This window comes from Aythya marila (assembly GCF_965140915.1).
Source record: "Aythya marila genome assembly, chromosome: 2".
NCBI lineage: Eukaryota > Metazoa > Chordata > Aves > Anseriformes > Anatidae > Aythya > Aythya marila.
Window position 1 is genome coordinate 123,992,642 of NC_139043.1, and position 22,384 is coordinate 124,015,025.

A 22,384-nucleotide genomic window follows, 5' to 3' on the forward strand; every position below is an offset into this window, starting at 1 on the left:
AGTTACTAATTAAGGAGAAGTTATCTGATCTCATTCTTTTCTACCTAAGTCCTGTTTTCCTGTGTGTTTTATTTTGAAGCTCACTGTAGTGTGGAGTTATATAAATTGCTATGTCGAAGGAGGGCACAATGCACACTTGGGTTAGCATTAGCTGTCAGATCGAGCCTATTGTTAGTATTAGAACTGTTCTTTGGTCCTTCAAATATGGTTATGAAATACACTTGCATAACAATCAAAGGATTAGGCAATCTGAAATATACTTCAACTTGAGCTTTCTTGTCTGTTCTTACCTTTTTGATAATAAAATTCTGTATAATTCCTCATCTTCAAAACTTAGAAGGACCTATCAGACCTGGGTTTCTAATGTGGAGGCTTCAAGCTGTTTCATAACCCTAAAGGAGCCCCCTTCAAATCTGTTCTGTGAAACACTTAATGGCAGAGCAGTCTTTTTCCAATGTATTGTAAAGCATTGCTGAGAGAATGCTTAAACTTCAATGCACATGAGATTGTGTTTAGAAACTCCTAAACCTTAAAGTATGTTTTAAGGCAATTTGGAAAGTGATGAAAATGCTCATAGGACTTCCTACAACAGCTAAAAGTTCTGCATGTTCCCCTTTATAAAAGTTAAGCTGATGCTTAAGCAAACAGAGATGTACACTAGATTTAATGACTATTATTGATGTGGTTTAAAAGCAGAATTGACAAAGTTTCCAAGAACTCTAAATTATGACATCACCATGAATTAAAATATGGGAGGATCCTAAATTTTCCAGCTGTTCTTCCTTCAGGCCCAAGTCATACACTTATTTATAACATTGTTTCAGAGACCTTTATAAAGCACCCTGTGTGTTCTGTCTTTTTACAGTAATATAAAACTAAACTTGGTCTAGGATCACTGATTGTTTTTCCATAAGTTTCATTCATCTCTAAATGTTAGTGTAAAGTGACTTTAATTTTTTTTTAAATCCAAAAAGGTATGGTTAGATCTGAACTGTGAAAATTCATGTCTTGGCATAAGTTTCTAAGGAGCAGTCAACACCCTTTATATTTACTTGAGGATCTGTTCATACGTATGCTTCCTGCAGATCCTGTGTCCTGCTTTGCTTTTTCCTTTTATTTATTTTCTTGCTGCTGGCAAAGCTTTTTTCCTAGTCTTCCCCTTCCTGATCCCAGAAAAGGTTGGCTTGACCAACAGTGGGTGGACTTCTATTTAAAAAAATAAAAAATACTTAATTCATAAGGTATCATCTGAATCAGCTGATTTGAAGCCAATTTTTTTTTTTTTTGCAAGTCAATGCTGACTTAAATAAAACAATGTGTCTAGATGTGTGAAGTCGTATGCAGCTAGACTTTTCCGTGTCAGCTAAACTGGTGGTCCAAAAGCAAAGTGAATGCTCTGGAGTATTATGTAGACTTTTAAGTATTCTTGGAGGGTGTTTCATCCAAAAAGCTGTAAATGGATTTCATAAAGACAAGGATCTTCCATGTAACATTGCTCTGTATTTCAGTGTCTGTGCTTCCTGGATCTTGTTTTTCTTCTCCTGTATAATACAGGATTTTTTTTTTTCCTTGATCACTTATCAAGCCTCCATGTGCTTCTATATTAAAAATGGCAAATGGGACTATGGTGTTGTCCTCCCTGAACTCTCAGAAATGAGGCGGGTTGCCTGCTCTCTGTGCAGAGTGCAGGTGAACCAAACTTGCTCTGTGTTACCAGCTACATGTATGATCCAGAGGCTGTCCAACCTCTGCAGCAGACAGCAAGACAAAAGTCCCACTGGCTTGCTGTGGGGACTCTGACTGGGCTGTGTACCGTATCCCAAACTGGCAGTAAGGAGAGCTTTAGCAGCATGCCACAGCCTAAACAGATGCTTTCCATTTTGCTGACATCCATGATTTGTGTAAGCCTTCCTATGTGTGTTCTGTATAAACATGTCGCCACTGCATCATGTAGCAATTTCCACAGCATAAAATCCATTGCAGTATTAAAAACCTGTTATTTCATGCTGTGATAACTCAAATGCTTCTGATATTGAAAACACAGGGACAAAATCCATTCTCAGTTTGAAACAAGCCAGCTCTGGTTTATACTATAATTTGCAGATGCATAAAACTGTAGCTGTAATGTAACAGTATCTTTCCTGCCAGTCTGTTGTGAGAATAATTAGTTACTTGGCTGCACTTGTCAATTACTGGAACTGAACTTCTGCAGACCACAGAGTTCTCTTCCTATATGTCAGAATCCAGATCTAAAAAAAATGTTAAGAGTGTTAAGTTAGTGCAAGATTAAATTGTTGCTTAATGAATTTTAAGCAAAAAAAAAAAAATACTTCTGTTTGTTCTTACAGTTTTGCAATAAAGCTTTTAAGTGAAGTACCAACTTACTGTGTTATAGAGCACAGAACAGAAAAGCTATTGTACAAATTACTTCAGAACAGATTGAGATTTTGTACCTATTATTCTTCCTGAACATAAGGTTTTAAAGCTACTGCTGAATAAGTAGATATTAATATTATACATCAGCATAGTTCTTGGGAAATTCTTCTAGAGTCAAATGTTGAATAGGGACTCATAGTGGGGGATTAGGGGCAAGGCAATGCAAGTCAGGCACCACTGAGGTCAGTGATATGAAGGTCCTTCTGTACAGCAGATCTTTAGTATCCAGCTCTGAGAGAACAGTGGTATCACTTCTGTGTTTCCCTGTCATGTGAAGCCTCTAAAATTCTCAATGTGAAGCAATCTTGCTAGATGAGTTCTCTTCAACTTACCAAAAGGGGGAAGCAAAAGCATTTAGCTCTAGCTCTGTCATATTTAAAAAAAAAAAAAAAAAAAGCATAGTGAAAGACTACAGCCCAGACTTGTGTATTGCTGCCTTACTCTGAGTGCTGCTCATTCACTTACAAACTACTCCATTCTTGAAGTTATGCCTATACATTTATCTTTGCAAGGATGTAAAAAGTCTCTTTGGCAGTCTAACGCTGATAACAGGAAGAGATAAATACTGAGTAAAAAGGGGAATATTGCTAAAATAACTTAGATATTTTGGACTATGTAATCCCCGGAATTTAAATGTACCTTGGAAAGAAAAAGTTAATGGAAGTTGAAGGATTAACTAAATCAAATACATATTCATGCAACTACTGTAGTTGTCAGTCTAATTAGACTGAAAGACTTGCTAAAACCTTGGAAAAATAAGTGGCTTATTCCGTAAGTAGTGGTGTTCTAACCTCTCCAAGTTCCCTAGTCTTCAATAAATCTCCCTTATATGTGTAGTTTTTCTTCAGTTTAAATGTGGAAATGTTGCACATTGTGTGCATGCTGTCACTTCTACAGAAGAGACAATTAGATCAAGTTATTATCTGAAACTAAACCAGGACAAATCATTTGTAGACCATTGGCACAGCAGCTTGGTTTGTGTTCATTTTGAGAATTCTAGTGTTTATGATCAAAGGTACACACAGTACTCTACTAACATGCCAGCTAGCTGTACTTAGTATTTTGGTTGAGTTGAATTAGCTGCTTTAATTTGTTTTAATTTCATTGTAACGTATCCAAAGAAGCATAAGTTTACTTACGAAGTTTGAGTTTTTTTACTTTTTTTATTCTTTGAAAAATGAGTTGGATCAAGTTCAAGCCAAACCATGTGTATGTGATCCAAAAAGTGTCATCAAGACTAACTCTTCCCTTGCAAAATGATTCCAATTACATGCCACCAGTAAATTACCCTAGACAGCACATGTGTTTCATATGATGTGGTAGCATGCTGGGTAACAAATATGAACCAAAAGCAGTCTGTCTTCCCTATGGAAATGGGTATTGGCCATACTTACAACTTGCAACTTCAGCATGGTTCTGTAATTCATACGTTCTTGGGTTTATTTCTCAAGGAAATTTTTTATCAGTTAAGGAAAAATACTGTCTTCCAGATTCATGCTCTAGAAAACTACATTTTCCATTCCTATGTAGCAACATACTTAAGTTTTAGAAAATAAAATGTGTGGAAATAATATTTCTGAAGCTTCAGTTGGCATGAGGCTGGCTTGGAGCTTTCCTCATAGATGTATCTTATGGACATGCTCCTGGTAGACAAGCACAGGTGTTAGCAACTTGAAATCTGCTTTATAATTACTGATTACCTGTATATCACATCTGTAATTCAGCCTTGTAGCCACATTTATATTATAGTGATCATTTTCAAAAAATGAGCCTCTTTTACTGAAGGTCTTGCATTTTTCTGATCCTTTTGGGGAAAACAACAACAACAAAAAAAGCACATCTGATTCAGGCACCTAGATATGTAAGATTTGGGAAGGATTTTACATCACTTCAAGAGTAGACACAAGTAAGGATAAAAATGAGTCTTCAGACAGTGTAGTCATCTGCAGAGTCAGCAAGCATAATTAATCACGTTGGGATGGATAGGTAGGTGGGTCTTAAGTCATGCAGTGAAAAAACAACCCGTAGTTTGCCATCTGTGGGAATCGTGTGAACTCAAGCACAGACAATTGAAAATCCAGAGTGCTGTCAGCTGAGCTGTAGCTGTTCCACAAATTACTGAAGTGTACTCCCTGAAGTCTACTGAGCCTTTTCAGACATGGCTTTCCACTGTCTATAGTATCTTGATGGTAAATGAGTAGACACGCGTCGAGGAGTCTGAATGAAACAGCTTATAGAGCTCTTGAATTTTGTTTAATTACCAACACTTCCATCAGGGTAGCGGGAAAAGTGTATCAAAGATTCTTTGAATGTATTACAACATCAGCTTTCCTACGATAACATTCCGTGCTAGGCAATTTTACTTGCATGGTAGAGAACGCAGACAGACCTCTGTTCAAGGAGCAGTTGAATTCATGCATTTCCCTTCTCTGTAATGGTGTAAAGTGAACCACCTGGGACAAAAATCAGACACAAATCTGAAATGACCGTTCAGCAGGTCTTCCTTCAACTGCTTCAATTACACCGAGCTCTTGTGGCTGCGCTCAGTCACACTTTGGAAATGAGTTTGCTGCATCATTTGAAAGGTGCGTGGAACTTGGACTCAAACAACAGGAAATAAAGATTCTCACATTGCAACCTTTGGATTGTTTGTCGCCTGTGGGTGAGTGCCTGTGACAGTAGCGTGCCATGGGGTCAGCCAGTTACTTCCAGGTGCTTAACTTGCTGAAGGTTGCAGAGTTTAGATGAAAGCAGTAATATATTTCACAGAAAAGCAATGGGAAAGTCCAATTAAGTAAGGGGAGACGTGAGAGAACATGCCAAGACTTCTTAAACTATTTGAGATGTATTCAAAGTATTAGTCAATTATTAGTGCTTTTCAATTCTACAGTCTTCTAAAATAAAGATGGAAGTGCAATATAGCTTGCCAGAGGTCAGGCACTTGGGATAATCTCACAACTTGTCTCCTGTGACTTTTTCTGAGGGTTAGAGACTTGTCAGCAAAGTGTATCAGTGCTTTCAGGATTGCTAATCTGCTCTGAAGAAACAGTCCTGGGTGAGCGATCAGTGTGGTGATTAAATTCCTCCTTCTTACGGAATGAGTTAAGTCAGCTGAATAAGCAAAAACCTCTGCGCTGACTTTGATCTGATATTATAGTGTTACACGTGAAGAGTTTGGGGAGGTGGGAAACCTTGAATGGAGCAGTAGTGTTTGCCATGATGATGCCTAACCTTGCTAGAAGTGGAGAGGTACCTCTTCACTGTTCCAAAAAAATACCCGGTATAAAAGATGATGTATGTGTCTTCCTTGTCCTATGCAGAATAGGACAGCAATGGGGTGATCAGGTACAAAAGTGTTTAAAGTTCCAGAGTCCTCTATCTGCAAAGAGCATCTTTAATTTTACAAAAAGCAGCTAATGTTAATGAGATCTTAGTACGTTACTACCTTTCTGTAATAACCGAGTGACTATAGCACACTTCTAGAAGAAAGATGGGTTTGTGTGCTCAAATATAGAGAAAAGCAATCTTAATTATGATGTGCCTAAGTGTCTTGCTAACCTAGTCTTTTCATCATTGCCTCAGCCCTGTCTTAAATGAACTGTGTGGGTTAGCAATCCTTTTTGGTAGTTCCGAGTGTCATCAGTTACCCTGACTAGACAGGTCGAGGAAAGATGAATGTTGTGTTTTCTAGCGCCATCCCTGCCATTTTTAGCACCATGCTTTTAAAATCTTCTCTACTTTTATCTTTATCAGCTGGAAAGTGTTATTGTTTCCCAATGCTTCTCATGCTTTGATTTCACTTCTGTGTTTTTTGTTTTGTTTTGGTGGATTTTTGTTTGTTTGTTTGAGGGGGAGCCTTTGTTATGCATCTGTAATACTAAATCTTTCTACAGCACTCATTTATTTGATAAACCATGCTCCCCAGCCTTCAGGGGTTTCTGGCTATTCACACTAATGGTAAAACTGAGTTATTGAGACCTGTCTGTCTTTTGTGAAAAATGGTACAAGTCTTTCTGCATAGAGAAGCTGGTGAATTGCATACGATGCTATGTGCTCATACCTGTGGTCTTTGTAGCCTGCTCATTAAAGGAAAGAGAAAAAGTCTCTCAAAATAAAGTTACAGTGTCAATGAGTGGGCATAGACTGGTAGAATCTCCATTCCTGAGGGTTTAGTTTGAAAGAAGATATGCCACAAATGGGGAAGAGATTTACATCGGTGCTTAAAACTTCTGAATGAGCACTTTGTTCTTGTAAATAATTGTATTAGGATAATGATTTATATGCCGGTCAAATTAACACTTGACACAAGTGAGTTATCACGATTGGGAGGGGAGGGCGTTATAGGCCAAAGAATGCAGGAACAGCTGTGGAGCAGAGGTGAGTGCCGTGGCGTGAGCCTTTTGAAATTCAAGTTTGTTTGGCTGTTGAATTCTGCACCTAAATGTGCCCTGGTCACTTCTGCCATCTGTTTGAACTTGCGTGACAGCTTCTCAAGCACTCCCCTCACAGCATTAGTTTGTAAAAGCACTTGAGCATATGCTTGTAACTTGTCCAAAATTTGTGTTGATTTATGATGAAACTTCAAGGGAGCTTAGTGGTGGCAAGCTGACACATGGGACCATCCCTTAAACCTTCATCTTACCTTGCACTGGTTTTGGTATTCATCTGATCCTTGGGTGAGCCAGTTCAGCTTGCTAACCTGTCTAGAGGGTGCAGGGGAAAGCTATTTGTTTGCTTGGTTAAACTGATTAGTATTTCTGTTTCAAGACTTGAATCACCTCATTAGGTGTTGGGGAAAGGGTGGGGAGGAACAGAATAAAATTGTGTGGCAGTGGACAGGATCTCTACAGCTGTCTAATGAAACCTCATTCTTAAAGAGATTTTCTAGAACAGATAGGATTTACAGGTTTAAAATATTTAAATAGGCATTAATGTTTCCAAGCTGTAGTAAATCTGTCACCGTCATGTCTGAATGTTACACCTTGATTTCTAGAGAGAGAGCACTATTTTAATTACTATGAAAAACCCTTAGATACAGGTAGGTTAGTTTTCTGTTGTGCTAACAGCTCTAGCTCATTGCCTTGCACTGATACTGTCATTGCTGTTGCGTACCGTAGAAAGCAATGATCTCTATGCCTCCTGCACTGTTTGTCTACTCTGGAAATCAGTTGTGCTACTACTGTTTCAGTGTGGGAAAAACAGGCCATAGCTGTGTTTCAGCTTGTGGAAAATGAGCTTAGTTTCCAGGGAAAGGTGAAGAAAGGAAGTAAATCTCTGCTTAGAAAGTGAGTATCTACTCCCTCAGAAAGTGAGTAGTTTGCTGGTGTTTTGTATAATGCCCGCACAAGTGGAATTTTTGAAAGCTGTATTAGCCACTGTTTCCGTCACTGCATTAGCTGCAGTTTTTGTCTTTCTAGCATTTATTGGCTTATGAAGCAAAAATTTACCTGCTAAGACTTTTTTTTTTCCCAAACCCTTTTTTTGGGATAGTAGGAAGAAGTGTTTCCACTCTCTATTATCTTAAAAACCTCCTAGCTCTGTATGTTTTAAGTGTTACTCATTCAATGAGTTACTTCACAGTAAGTTGGAGCCTTCTAGTAGGGTCTTACTGGTTCCTAAACACACTTTACAGCTAAATTTTAATTCCATTGTAAATGCTTCTTTATTTTTCTGTTGCCAATAAGTAAGACTATTAAGTGAAAAGGGAAGCTCTCCTTCTAATCTTGTTCCTCTTATGAGATATTGCTATGGCATAATCACTTTCCCTTTCATAAAGTAATTGATTTGAAACAATGACTTAGTTACCACGTTGGGAAGGATGAGTGAAGTGACTCAGCCTTCATGTGCATGCAGATACTGCTTGGCGATAGCAGAACTGTGGAGGTACTGCCTTAAGGTGTCTGTAAAATTCAAGACAATTTTTTTTCTGTTTAGCCACTTCTTGAAACGCCTGTTACATAAATTGTAAAACATGAGTGATGACTTCATATTTTCCATAAGTAGTTCTGACAGTACTGTTCTCTAGTAATTCCTTGGAAACATGCAGACTAAAATACTAAGCTTTACTAAATATTCCAGAAGATGACTAAGCTTATGGCAAGCTAGAGAAAAATGTGTATTTGGAAGTTGGATTGTGTTCTTGTTCACTGAACAGAATATTCTGAGCTCTTATCTAATAGTTGTGCTAAAATGAATTTATGTGGATTTTTCACTGACTCATAGAGGCATGTTTTCATTTTTTTTGTCAAGATTATCAAATAGCTGGCAATAAATAACTTCTCTCCAAATGGTTGGACATTTGCTACAAACTTGTGCTAATGAAGGTGAGGGACTAACGTGTTTGTTACACTAATGTCAACATTGCTCTGAAACACCACAAATCCTTTGACTCGGCCATTTGTCAGTATATAAACAAAGTAGAATTTCTAGTCACTTGACTTCAACGGGACTTAAAACCAACTTCTGCGGGAAGGATTGGCCAACTGTTAACTTTTTATTTCGCTTGACGAGCAAACTCTAAAGTAATTCCAAATTTGACGTTTGAATAAATGCAAATTAGGTCTTCTTTACTTGACAGATCTGCCTGTGGAAGAATACGAGGTTGGAAGGGCTGCCTATTGGGATTGTAACTTAAGTCCCTTAACTTCCAGGAGTGTATTTGGGCTGTCACAGTGGTGTTTGGAGGTCTGCATTAATCTTGAGTATATGGAAAGCTTGAATGCTGACATGATCCAAGTAGAAGGATTTGCTTTCTTTAAACTGCATGTTACTTTGCAGTGGCTGCTGCCAACTCTATAGTACTTGCTTTAAATTGAATAGTAATTGTGGTTTGGTAGCTGTGATAGTCTGAGGGTATAATGAGATGTTTGCAGAGAATAAACATCAGCTCGCCTAATAAGATATCTTTAGGCAGGAGGGAGGAGTTGAGCTTTTGAGCATGATTACTTTGTCTGAAACCTTCTGTTCTCATGCTTGGTTATGCCTTAAATTTGTGCTGGCTAGAGAAGTCTGCTTGTATGCATTTGTTCCTGAGTCCCACTTCAGACTAGGCTTGTATCATGCTTGTTTTGCAACACAAGGCAGACTAAACACATAGCTGAGCCTCCAACAGCCCACTTAGCATGGTATCTAACCTACTACTAATCCTTCTCTGCCTTTAAATTTTAGTTTGACATTTGAAGTACACAACAAACGCCATTGGCAACTTCTGTTTGGTTCTTCTGCACTGCTTAAGCAAATACAGTGTCTTTCCCCCTGCTCATTGCTAGCTTTTGTGAATCTAATATGACTGTACTGTCTGAGCTCTGCACTGCCTCATTGGACTCTCTCTTTCCATCTGAAAGGTCTTAAGAGCTAAGGGGAAAGAGTGGAAGTAGAACAGGCACTATTTCAGACAGAGCAGGATAATTTATTACAGTCAAAAGTCTGCATTGGGCAAATACAGGAGAGAAGTGACATAGGAATCAGCATCCTTTCCAAACATCCAAGCTGAGATTTTTTGTTTATAAACTTGCACTTAACATAGAGATGAAGAATGCAATGTCTCGGATGGCTTATGAACTTCTTCATCTGCAAGAGGCAGAGAAATGGTCTGTTGAACAGGGAGCTGACTTAAGCAGAGAAGGTGCTCCATGTTTTGTAGCCACATGAAATCAAAGATTTACAAAAAGTGGAGGGAAGAGCCCTAAATATATAATCAGTGATTTAAACAGTGGTATATACTGATGCATGTATGTGAAGTTATACAAGCTGTTGTCTGCCAAGTGTAGATCTAAGTAGGTAAGTTTATGTGCACGTATGGTAGTATATATAAAATCATGTCCATTAAAGGTAGCTAGACGCTTCCACAAGAATTATTCGTGACATAGACTCATTAGAAGGATCAGACACTTTTTAGGACGGATCTGACATCTGCGGGTGGAAATAATTTTAAAAGCTTGAAAATCTAAATCTACAATCTGTTTCTTAGCAGGAGGAGAGAACACAAAGATTTTAGGAGCAGAAAGGTGGACACTGCTTACCAGTACCTCAAATGCTCAAATTTCCATTTGCTGTTATAGAATTAACAAGGGCAGTTCAGTTTGAATGCCTGAGCTTCTTCATGCCCAGAAAGCGTATAGACCAGTGGCCTCTCTAAACAAAAGTGAAATATTCTTAAGGAGAAATCAGGATTACTTTTAGCTGTGGTACATGTACTTACATCCCTGCCCTAGGTAAAGGTGCACTCAAAATCAGTAACGTTGCTGTGATGGTGAATGAAAAAAAGGCTTTATGTGAGACAACTGGGAGTTTGATAAGCACTAGATCACCATAAGTCTTAGGTAATGATACCTTTTCCATCTTGACTCTCAAGCAGAAAGTTTCTGCAGCAGGAATTGTATTATTTAGGTAGCATGTTTGAGTACTTACCTGCACTTCAGAGGAGGGGAAGAACAAAGCTGTTTGCTGCTCTAGTCCTAGTTGCACAATTTGGGGTAGGATCACAGGAAATGAAGGCCTTAAACGAAAGGGGAGGGGGAGACAATGTGGTGACATGATAAGGCAGTAGTCCCAAAAGTTTCTGTTGCAATGTCCTTTCCTAACCACTTTTCATATTCCGCTCTCTGTAGACACAACCCTTTTTCAGCTAAGCCCCGTTAACAAACTATACAAAAGACAATTTAGCCAGGCTAGGTTCAGTTGCTGTAGGCATGGCGTAATTAGTTCTGGTAGTAAAGAGTGGAAAACAATGATTAATGTTTGGGAGATAACTAGTGGTATTAGTTTCCTGTGCCTTTTTTTTTTCTTTTTTTTTTTTTTTTTTTGGAATAGCATTACTTATCTTATCTTTACTGTCTACGCATTGTAAACAGCTTTGTGGCACTAAGTTCTGGTTAAGGAAAAGTACTTAATTCAGTTTCAGCTTTCTTCTGATACACTCAGCATGAGTTTACTCAGTGTAAGAGGAACGACTACAATAACCGAAACATTCCCAGGAAACAATGGTAGCCATTATTACTGAAAATTCAAGAAATTTTATAATTGGACCGTAAATACTACAAATGCTAAGCAATGTAGAAGTGTAAATTTTGTCTGTAACATACTTTTTCTTTAGCAAATGGCATGACAGACGTAACCTACTTAAAAACTTCAATAAATAAAGTTTAACCTACTTTTGTACAACTTCAATGCTTCTCAGCTGGCTAAGTACGTCTCTTGAGAAGCAGGGGATTTTGTGTGTATGGATCAGCCATGAGGGAGGAGAGAACAGGAACGTTAATTACTGACATGAATTAATAATGAATTAAAAACCAAACAAGTGATTCAAGTAATAGCTTATGTTTTTACTAAGTGAAGACTCCATGTACTTCAAAGCAGTATTTCACGCAGAGGTGGAGGGAGGAAAAAAGATGCTTTTTTCTCTGTAAATCAAATACAGTTTTAAATTAACTGGTGTTGCCTTTCATTGTGACTTAGTTCTTCGGGGTATTTACTTTATTTTGTTACCTTCACCTCTTAACCTGGATAGATCTTATCTGTAGTTTCAGTCTATCTGCAAATGTAGGGCATACGAAGTATTGGTGTGTGCGCGTGTGTGGCTTTGCTTCCTTGTTACTTGTCATCGTTATAGACTTCTGTTTAAGTCTATCTTGTTCTTTCATGAGCTTCTGGTTGCAAGGCAACTGGAACGTTATTACTCTGTATGTATGTTAAGCATTAACTGCTGTAGCAGTTCAATATTAAAGGAATCCCCATGGCCCCAAAACAGTGGGTTTTTATGTGAAGGACAAGCAAAGCTTTAGTGAGAAATTGAAGGTTGTATTGCCTGCCAGGAGCTATATAACTAAGGGACTCCTTTCAAAATGAAATATTGGAAGCTCTAGCTTTTTGTTTTGAACGCAAGACCTGTTCAAGGCACACTTGAGGGCAATCCTTGAGTAGTTTGTTTTCATGCTTTTAATACAGCTGTCTCTGGAAGCTTGGCTTGCAGAAGTCATATGTACCTCTTGATCCTTTTTACTACAGAAGGATCTGGGTAGACCCATGAACAATCCAGAGAAATGCATGGCTTTCTTTATTTAATTAATTACTTTATGAAAACTGAATAATTCTGGCCTATTTTTCATTACGGCTTCTTGAGAATAGAAACTGAAGATCAAAAATAGTACAGATTTCCACAGCTATTTAAATATTTACCTAGACAGTGATTAATTACCCAGAGGGGACCCAGCCCTTCTTGAAAACAGCCAGCCGAGACATTTTTACGTCAAGGCACAATTTTGGTCCCTTACCTTAGCAAGGTCAGTAGTAGTTGTAGACTTCTGTCTACCTTCTGTATTCAGCATTTTATTGACAGAGCCCTGTCCAGTGTGCTGTGCAGTCTCTCTAGTGACCAACACAGTACTTGGTATTTGAATGTACTCTTTGCACAGTTACTAATCTCACCTTAAACACGTATTTCACAGATGCTTGTATAATGAAATTTAAGAAGGTTCTGCAGATAATACAGAAAAAGTAACTGAGATGATAGTGCAAATGTCCAATTATTATGCTCAGTTCTCACTGGAACCAAATCAAAACTGAAAGGAGAATAAACAGTTAAATCCAGGCTTGTAATGGCATGCTTTGGTGTCTGAGAAGGCATTTTGGATGTTATAACCTCTAGCGTGATTAAATTCTCCTTTGAGAGCTACACAGTTCTAGGGTATACTTTCAAGACCTCTTCTAAAAGTATTTGGCAGTGACTTTTGCTGTAATCCTGTAAACGAAGTTTTACCCAGGGTTTTTAAAATGTATTTAAAGTGGTTATCTTCTGAAATAAGATGAGCTGTGTGACTGTAACTGAAAATAACTTTAGTATATTTACCGATAAGCTTGCCATGTTTTTTTTCTGCCTTTCAGGCACCTCTCTCTTGTTTTTTTAACATGCAGGAGTGCATTAGTGCTATTCTACCCAGTTAGGAGAAACCTACTTTAAGGGTTAGGCTGCACAGCCAGTATGTGGAAGAGTTAGAAGTGTTCTTCTGTCAGACTTTTGTGCCTAACTTCCCAGTCAGAGGCATGGAAAGGGAAGTCAAGGCATATGCAATCTCTGAATTTTGGTACGTGGTGGAGTGAGCGACCGTGCACTGTCCAACGTGGAAGCAGGATAACCTGCAGTGTCCTGATGTGATCCATGAGGAATGGGAAGAAAGGGAAAGTGAATGTCCATGTGGGGTAGAAAGAGGATGTAACGTGCATTTTAGACAAAAACTGGAACACCATTTTCTTGTCACTGGCTCCATTGTTTCATGATAATACTATCATGGCATTAGCCTACATGCGTGGCATCAGGCTGTTATGATTTCTGGTACCTTAGTTCCAGGTTTAACCAGAGCTTTCTGGATGAGTCCTTGACTAATCACACCAATTTTGCCTCATGAAGATTAAAAAAAAATGCAGTTACCCAAATGTTGTACCCTTTCACATGTTCATGCATCTGGCTGTTCTGGCAGTCAGGAACAGCTTTGGCTTGGGGGGAAATGTCATATCTGGTATAGCAGCGTGCCACTCCTGTGGAATAACAGTGATGTAAAATCTCAGCTCTTTTGATCAGCCCCTGAAAAACAACTGTGCTCCATCCACCCTCCATGAAGGAGCCATATGGAAAACGAGCTATTCTTTTGGCATAAAGGAATTTCTGCTTTAGAGTAAAGCAGCTTGTTTATGCCATCAAAATAGTTTTAAATGGCTGTTGGGCATTGACAGAAGGCAGAAAGTGTGAAAAAAAATTACTATATTGAAAAATAGAAACATAAAGGACCTTACGTGTTGGTACCTGCTTTGTTTGTGTCTTTGATATAAAGACAAGTCTCTAAACATGAGGCAGCATGTACTTTTTCACTTTGGTGTGCTTTCTGCATTCAGAATTCATTGTCTTGAGCTGCATTACATCTAACATTGTTTTCTGTGGATGCTTGCTTTCTACTTGAAGAATAATTACTCCAAAATTTAATTAAAAAAATCACTTTCCCAAACACAGTATTTCTTCATATTCTCATTTGCTGTGTTTAGACTAATTTGTCTTGACATTGCAGCTGTGCTGTTCTTTGTGTTGCACAATCTTTTGAGTTTTGTTTCATTAAGAATGGAACGGAAGAATTTGGGGAAGGGGAGGGAAGAAGTGCTAGACTGTTAGAAGTTAATTTGCCGTAAACCAAAATGTTGAGAACAGATTATGAAAGCTATGAAGTGACATGTAAACGCTTGTTCAGTTTCACACTTATGAGAAATAAGTCATTAAAGCTGTGTGCGTATGAAATACGTTTGGTTACAGCTACTGGGAACTGTTTGTTCTTACTGGTATATTCAGAGGCATGGAGGAAATTGCTTAGAAGGTTTGGAATTGGTCTTTAGGCTCCACAAAACTTAAAGATCAGACCTCAAAAAAATAGCTCTGCTCTCTATTCAGAACTGCTTCATATGTCCTGTCTATCTAACCTACCTGCTTTATCTAACCTGAAACACGGGTTAGAAATGACATATTTGTACCATGCTTATTGTTTTTGTGTGTGTGGGGGGGGGAGATAAAGAGCTAATTCTGAATAAAGAGGATGCTTAACTTCAATTTCTTGATGTTAAACACTCATATCCTTCCTGATTTTTCACAATTCCTTTCATTTACTATACTCACTGTTTTCTCCTCAGTGTTAAAAAGCGTGTGACGTTTGTCATTAATAAAAGACCTACGTACTGACTTTAAGTACTTAAATGTTTTAGTTAAATGTCTTCCTCTGCAGCTGTGAAAGGTAAAACCAAAATTAAGGGATCAAACCCGAAGGCAGATAGCTTGATTAAATCACTTGAGTCGATTTGAATTATTCTGGGGCCTGGTTCATGACCTCTAATGCCATGGACAATACCACATTTCTTGCTTGGCATCTTATAATACTTTTTTTCTGTGGAGGATTAGCAGGTCCATGCATCACCTCGGAAGACTAATGTGGGCCGTGCTACCTGTTCAGACAAACGCCAGATGGGAAGGCCACCCAGGAGGCATCTTGCCCCTGAACCAGTCGAACTCTTAACTAGTTTCTGAGCAGCACAGCAAGCACGCAGAAGACTCCAGGTCTGGTAGGCAGATGTAGCTGTAGCCGAAAGAAACTAGAGACAAGAAACTAGGTTGGTCTGGTTTATGTAACAGGCAGAAAAACTGGGGACCAGAGTATGGAGGAAGCTGCTTTGATCAAGGAAGGGGGCTGTGCCAGGAGCTCAGTAAGAACACTGATTTATTTGGGGATTGCTTATACCACGAAAGAGAATAACTTCACTTTGGGATTGTTTTTCCCAGCCAGAGGAGGCTGGGAGGAGCAGTGGGCAAGCCTTTACTCTGAGACTGGAAATGTGTCCCCCGATAGGGTGTGTCTGCCTCTTACAGCGCTTGTTTTTTAAGTACTGGCTCCCAGCTGTAGCAGATGGCTGGAGGATGGCAGCAAAGACTTTCTCTGTCATCCATTTAGCTGAGACGTTCATAGTTGGCTGCTAAGTTTTGTACGTAAGATAGTGCAACTATCTTTATAGGCTGCCTTAGCTTCAGGTTTTAACTGGATTAGCAGGATAATGTCCCATGACAAAGTACAGGGCCCTGCTCTGAATGGGCTGCTTCAGAACAGAGAAGTTTCATGCGAAGATTTCCATGAATTGCTAATTGTCCACAGAGCAGAGTGGCTGCGTTTTTTCCTTTGCAGCTGTAAAGGGCCTCTGAAGAGATGAGTTGCATGAAGTGACCATAGTTCTGCTGCTGGAAGTTATTTGGTTCTGAAGACATCACCCCAAAGGTCCTTAACAGAGTTCATTCGTCATGTGCCAGTTTGCTCTTGACTGAAAACGGGTGACTTTAGTCACAACCTCTGAAAATTCAGGCTCTGTAATCATTATGCTCCCTTGAAGGGGCGTTGCACAGTTAAGAGTATGCTTCCTGAGATTTACTGCTCTGCAGTTGTTTTGATTATTTCCCATGTCTATATCTATGCCTGTGAAAGTTCTGGTCATCTTTAGCCATAGGTAAGTACAGGTATTTATGGGCACAGTTGTAGAACAACATATTTTCCTCCCTCCCTCCAAAAAAAAAAAGAGGGGAGAAGGAGTAAAGGCAGTGTTATAGTGAAGATGATAGAAAAACAGCCCAAAGAAGCTTCGTGCACTTTCCTGCTGTTTGTTTAATGGAAGAAAACAACGATCTGTGCTTTGGAAGTGGTGGGGAAAAAAACCTGTTACTGCTGCTTTTCCTTCTTTCTCCCCCCCCCACCTTCTAAAGAGACAAACTCCAAGGCAAGTGGCCCATCCTTTCTGTACTTACTGTTCTTTGCAGCCAGAGCTTCAGCCTGCATTATCAAGCTTTCTGGCAGTGTGGGGTGGCAATCAGTCATTCCAATGCGATGTGGACAGATAACTGAGACGTAAGTGGAAACTGCCGAGGGAGCTGACTAATGCTCTGGAGGGGAGTAAATTGTTAGCAGGACTGAGCTGGGAGCACGGCTCTCTAATGAGGATGGTGCAGAAGATCTGGGCCAACGCAGGCTGGTCAGTGTCGGGGGGTGTAACGCAGGCTGCAGAGGAACGATGTGCTGTAAAAGTTGAGCAAAGCGAAGTTTTGCCTCTTTGCTCTTACCTTTTTCAGACTGTGCTGCCCCGGGATGGCTAAGCTGTGTTGCCACGCAACCCGGGAAGAGAGGCTGAAACTTCGTGTGCCTGGCACAGATTAGTTTAACAAGTGAACTAAATTCTTTTCCAAGGCTCTGTATAAGAGGTTTAATGATCCCTGCCACGAGGAAAGAAACAAATGCAAGGCGGTTTGCTCTCAGATTATTTTTTATAATTAGCTTCATTATGCGGTTATGACAGAATCTAGGAGTTATATGAATCAACAGTAGAAAAGGCAAGGAGTCAGGAGGTCTGTTAATCTTCTATCATCTGCCAGCTGTCCAGTGAAAACAGTCTTTTGTGTGGTGTTAGGAGGTCTGGATTAGTCATTTAACACCTGCAGGCAAAAACGTTGTACAAGAACATGTGAAAATCATTAGAGCAAAACTGTCCTGACGTCTGTGATTGGAAAATGCAGACAGCATAAGAATGGAATTAGATGGATTCAGCTGTAGCTTGCACGTCTTTTTAACAATGCAGCTGACACGATTCAGACCAACAATTAAGCAAGCAGCAAATACTTCAGGGGCATTTGCCTGCTTTGGGTTTGGATCCAAATTAGATGGGAAGGCCTGGTTTCTGGAAGGACGAAGCATTTGTGGTTCCGAGAGAGTTAGAATAATAGCTCTGCCACGAGATTTATGTATTAACTAGACACATTTGTGATTAACAAGCATTGTTTGAAGTTCTTTGGCAGTTTAAAAGTAATCTAGTGTAGTATGCTGATAATCTACAAGCCAAAGTAAATCATAACTAAACAAATGATTTTACTACTGAATTGTTCTCTAGCATCTATGTTCCTCTATTTGGTTTTTAAAAAGAAAGGATTGAGTCAGCTTCAGAAAACAGATGACAGCTAGGTATTCTAAGAAAGGTGATCTTCTAGCAACTGCCTTCAATTTATCACTTAATTTTTTAAAGGTGTTAGCTCTGATTTGGTTGTTTAAACTAAAACAAACATTGAGATAATCAAAGCATAAAGATTGGTGGTTAAAATCATTCATAATTTCATCTTGACACTTGAATTTGTTTTATCTTTGAAACCCTTTTAAAATATGGAATTAATAATAGAAGTGTCCATCTAGTTTTAGTTAGAGCAATGCTTATGGATACTAACAAAGATGGAAAGCGGTTTAAACTATTACATCTTCAGTGTATTTTATGTGGAAAAGGTAACATTAGCAAAACCTCTGTCTCCAGTACTTCTTTATTGTAAAATGTAACTACTTCTTTATTGTAAAAGTTGGTAAGTGGTTAATACCAAGCATATCTAACTGACAAAATATGCTGTCAATAATTAGAACCGGTAATTGGCACTGATCTTAACATAGATGTAATGGATGGCATAATTAAACAGTTTGCATTCCTTTTTCTGTCTTAAAAAAAAAAAAGAAAAAAGTGACTTCCATTTTAGGGGCAAATTATCTCTTTCTGATAACTAGTCTCTTGCAGAAAAATAAACATGTCTGAGCCCAATTGATCCTTCAATCTTAGGATTTCTGAAGATATAATCCTTGCTGCCTTGCTGTTTGAAATCACAAACATGCTGTAGATACTCTTGGTATTTTTGAAAAATTCAGAAGTTCAAAACCTGTACAGTGATCTTCTAAATTCTTGATAACAAACTGAGATAAAGGTTTTGAACACCTGTAGCTAATGTAGTATGTTCATGGTGTTTCTTTGTTTTGTTTTTTATTTCATAGACAACTAAAGCATTCCTTCCCAAGATGCTGGAAATGAATCATGGGCACATCGTGACGGTTGCAAGTTCCTTGGGACTGTTCAGTACTGCTGGAGTGGAGGTTTGTTAGACTATTTATTTATTTATTTGGTGTTAGCAGCATAAGATGAAGTCAGATCTTCCAAAGATATTTGGGAGTTATGGTGCTCATTACCACATCACCAAACAGCTCCATGTGTGTGGGATCTACAGTGCCTAATGAAAGCCTAGGACAGCTAACGACTTCAGAATGCTGAATTATCTTTGAACAACCTGGTGATTTTTAGTAACCTGAAAAGTGTCCATCTACCTATTCCTGGCAAGAACTGTAGTGCTAAGCCTGAAGCCAAAGGCAAGGATTTTCAAAAATAATGTTTCTTGTTTCCTGTTTCTGTGAGGAAACGGCTGCCTGCCTTCCTTCCAGAACATATGGATCACCTGGTTCACTAGGCTCCAAGTTATGTGTTAGGTCATCTAGTTGCTAGCAGCCATTTGAGGACAACAGTTTCTGTAATCTTTGTGGTACATAAAACTAAGTAAGGATTAGAGCATATTAGCTTGCATTTGGGGTCATTAGCACAAATGCAAATGGGAACAAAAAGTATTCAATTAGTGAAAACAAGTTAATGAGTCTAATGGAATGACAGTCATATTACCCCATAAGATAGATGTAGGCTTCTTTGCATATGGCTTAGGCTCAATCCAGGATCTTAACCTGCTGTGTTTCTTAATAGAAATGAATTAAGCTGGTGTAAATAAAAGCTTTTTTAGAGTATTTGTTTTTAGAGTATTTGTTGTCTTGAGAATTCTTGAAAGAATTTCCTAGACTGTGGGTGTGATGACCAGCAGAGGTGGACACATCCAACTGAAAATTAAATGTTACTGCTGTCTCCGCAGTTTTTATTACTTTTATGAGATAAGCAAGCTATAAAATTTTCTGAAAATTAAGCGTATACACTCAAATATCCATTATACCTCCTCTTGAAACTAACAAAAAATAAAACATTTTAGATTTCTACACCTATGCCCTGCCAAATATTCAAGCTTCTTCAAATCTGACCCTAGGTAGCATTTAGTTTCTTAGTCCTTTGTTCCAGCATTTAATATTAAGCAAACTGGTAATCAGAGCAACTTGCCATATGAGCCTGCCTGATTCAAAGACTTGAATCCCAGGTAATCTCCTCCTACGTTCAGCTTTCCTGCTTTCATAGTTCTGTGCTAATTGCCTTAAAAGTGAAGTGATAAATGAGTTTGTTATGCTATATTCAGTGGGTGTCTTTTGTTGTTGCTTTGTAAATCTGTGCAGAATCACATCAAATATGTTTTGGCTTTAAACACGATTCATATCTGTCCTTTTTAAGTTGCCTTTTTTTGCCTCAATCATTGCCAACACAGGATTATTGTGCCAGCAAATTTGGAGCTGTAGGTTTTCACGAGTCTTTGAGCCATGAATTGAAGGCTGCTGAAAAGGACGGAATCAAAACAACTTTAGTCTGCCCTTATCTTGTTGATACAGGAATGTTCAGGGGGTGCAGGATCAGGTGAGCGTAAAAATTTTTTTCCTGTGTATGTAGTGTTGCAAAATATACTTGAAGGTAATTTAACTTTGTTACCATAAGAATATTAAAATAAATATTGTCTGTTTTAATATATGTTAATGGAATCTGTAATCCCAACTCCAGAAAAAGACTTCTGAATTCAATGATTTTCTTTTGTCTTGTTGTTCTTAGCACAAGTTTTGCCTTTTGGCAAGTTGTTGTAACTGAATAGTGAACACAAAAATTGAAGCCTTTAACATTGTTGAGGCATTCCAAAAAAAAGTGGCTTAATGGGCTTCTCTAAGGTTGGCAGTCCTTTACATATATTCTTAATCAATCTTAATCAAATATTTCAGAAAAGAAATCGAGCCTTTCCTTCCGCCCTTGAAGCCAGAATACTGTGTGAAGCAGGCTATGAGAGCTATCCTTACAGACCAGCCGATGATTTGCACGCCTCGCCTAATGTATATGGTCACCTTCATGAAAAGGTAAATATCTGAAATGCCAGTTTGTTGGTAATACAAGCAACAGAATGCTGGTGGAATATGTGAGCATGTCCACTTCCTAGATATAAATGCCCTCCTACCCACATAGGGGTGGCCATAGGTGCTCTTTTGTCATAATTCCTGTCTCTTTCTTGGCTTGCACAACTGTAGGTTTTTTAATGGAAAGCTCCATAAAACTGAGATCTTACGTATTATTATTCGTCCTGGCTTTGCCTTTCTGCTATCTTCCATCCTCCTTAGATTCCTTTTCTCCTCAACAGACTTTTCTTCCATTTTGTGGACTCCTCTTTAGGAATGAGGAAGTTTAGAGTAAAGGATCCTGTAGCTCTGCCTGCAGATCTCCTAGGACTTACAGTGATATGGTAGACAAGCTGCAAATCTGCACATTCAGAACCAATTTGCAGAGCTGTAGGAAAGGATAATTAATGGAATTATCTCCTTTGCCTTAAAACAGTACAGGTTTTGGATGGGAACTCCGCTTAATCTTTAACTAGGCTTCCATTTCAATGATTCAGGGTAATACAGGAGTTGGCTCAATTCCACTGTTTCAACATAATTTACTAGTTTAGAGAAAACAGTTTCACAACTGTACAGGTTCTTCTGTTTCTGTTTTGGTGTTTTATTTTTTGTTTGTTTTGTTGTTGTTTTTTTAATCTTTAGTGTGTAGGAGGAACCTTTAAAATATAGTGTTGTCTTACTGGCCTTCTGCAAGGGATGTTTGAAACTGAGTGTCCTGGTGATTTTTATTCTACTTACAAGCAGTTGTTCTCCTCTGCTTTAAGTCCCTCCTGGTGGACATGATCACCAAAGACTAGAGGCCTTGACTGCTCACATCTTTCCTGGAAGAGAGTATGTATGTGTCCCTTCTGTCAGTGAATTGAGATCACTATTACTGTCTTTAAGAGCTAGCTGCTTTAGCCAGATGCTCAGAGGGTGCTTCAGTGCTAGAAGCAGTGCCTTCTGCAGCAGCAGTGACATCAAAGGCCCTTTGGGTTGTCTTGCATTCAACACTTTAGCTTCCAACAGGGAGATCAAAGTTCCTGCATAATCCATGCCCCAGGCAGCAGCATTCAGATCAAAGGCCCTCCAGTGGCTACTGCACAAGCAGTACTACTGCCAGCGAAGACACCTGTACCAGCGACATCTACTTCAGTGATTCTTTCTCCTAATGCCTAGATTCTATGTGTTGCTTTCCACTGAATTGAGTGTCTGTCACTGTTTCCAGGGGCTGAGGAAAGCCCATCTTAGTCCTTCACTAGAGCTCCTGAGTAACACCCTTAAAATAAAAGGAATATTTTGTGGATGGAGGAAAGGGGGAGGGTCCATAGCCAGCTATTCATCATGTACTCTTGGAATTTTATCTGTTGGGGGCAAAAAGGAAATTGCTTTCTTTGCTTCAGACCTCTCTTTGAGGATGGATGACTGAGTTTAGAACACATGTAAAACTTGTTAGACATCTGATAACCTGATAACCAAAGAATTGCATTAACTAATACTAATCCCAAAGTAAAGAGTATCCTAAA

At 38.8% G+C, this 22,384-nt stretch overlaps 1 protein-coding gene across 2 annotated transcripts in view; it reads left to right on the forward strand.

The window, feature by feature from the left end:
- The window catches only part of RDH10 (retinol dehydrogenase 10), a 29,936-nt gene that overhangs the window by 1,693 nt on the left and 5,859 nt on the right, over nt 1-22,384 (forward strand). For both annotated transcript variants that reach the window (XM_082753363.1, XM_082753364.1), the window contains exons 3-5: nt 18,801-18,899; nt 20,213-20,358; nt 20,712-20,843. In XM_082753363.1, coding sequence (XP_082609489.1) covers nt 18,801-18,899; nt 20,213-20,358; nt 20,712-20,843 — 377 coding nt within the window. The remainder of the gene's footprint in view (nt 1-18,800; nt 18,900-20,212; nt 20,359-20,711; nt 20,844-22,384) is intronic.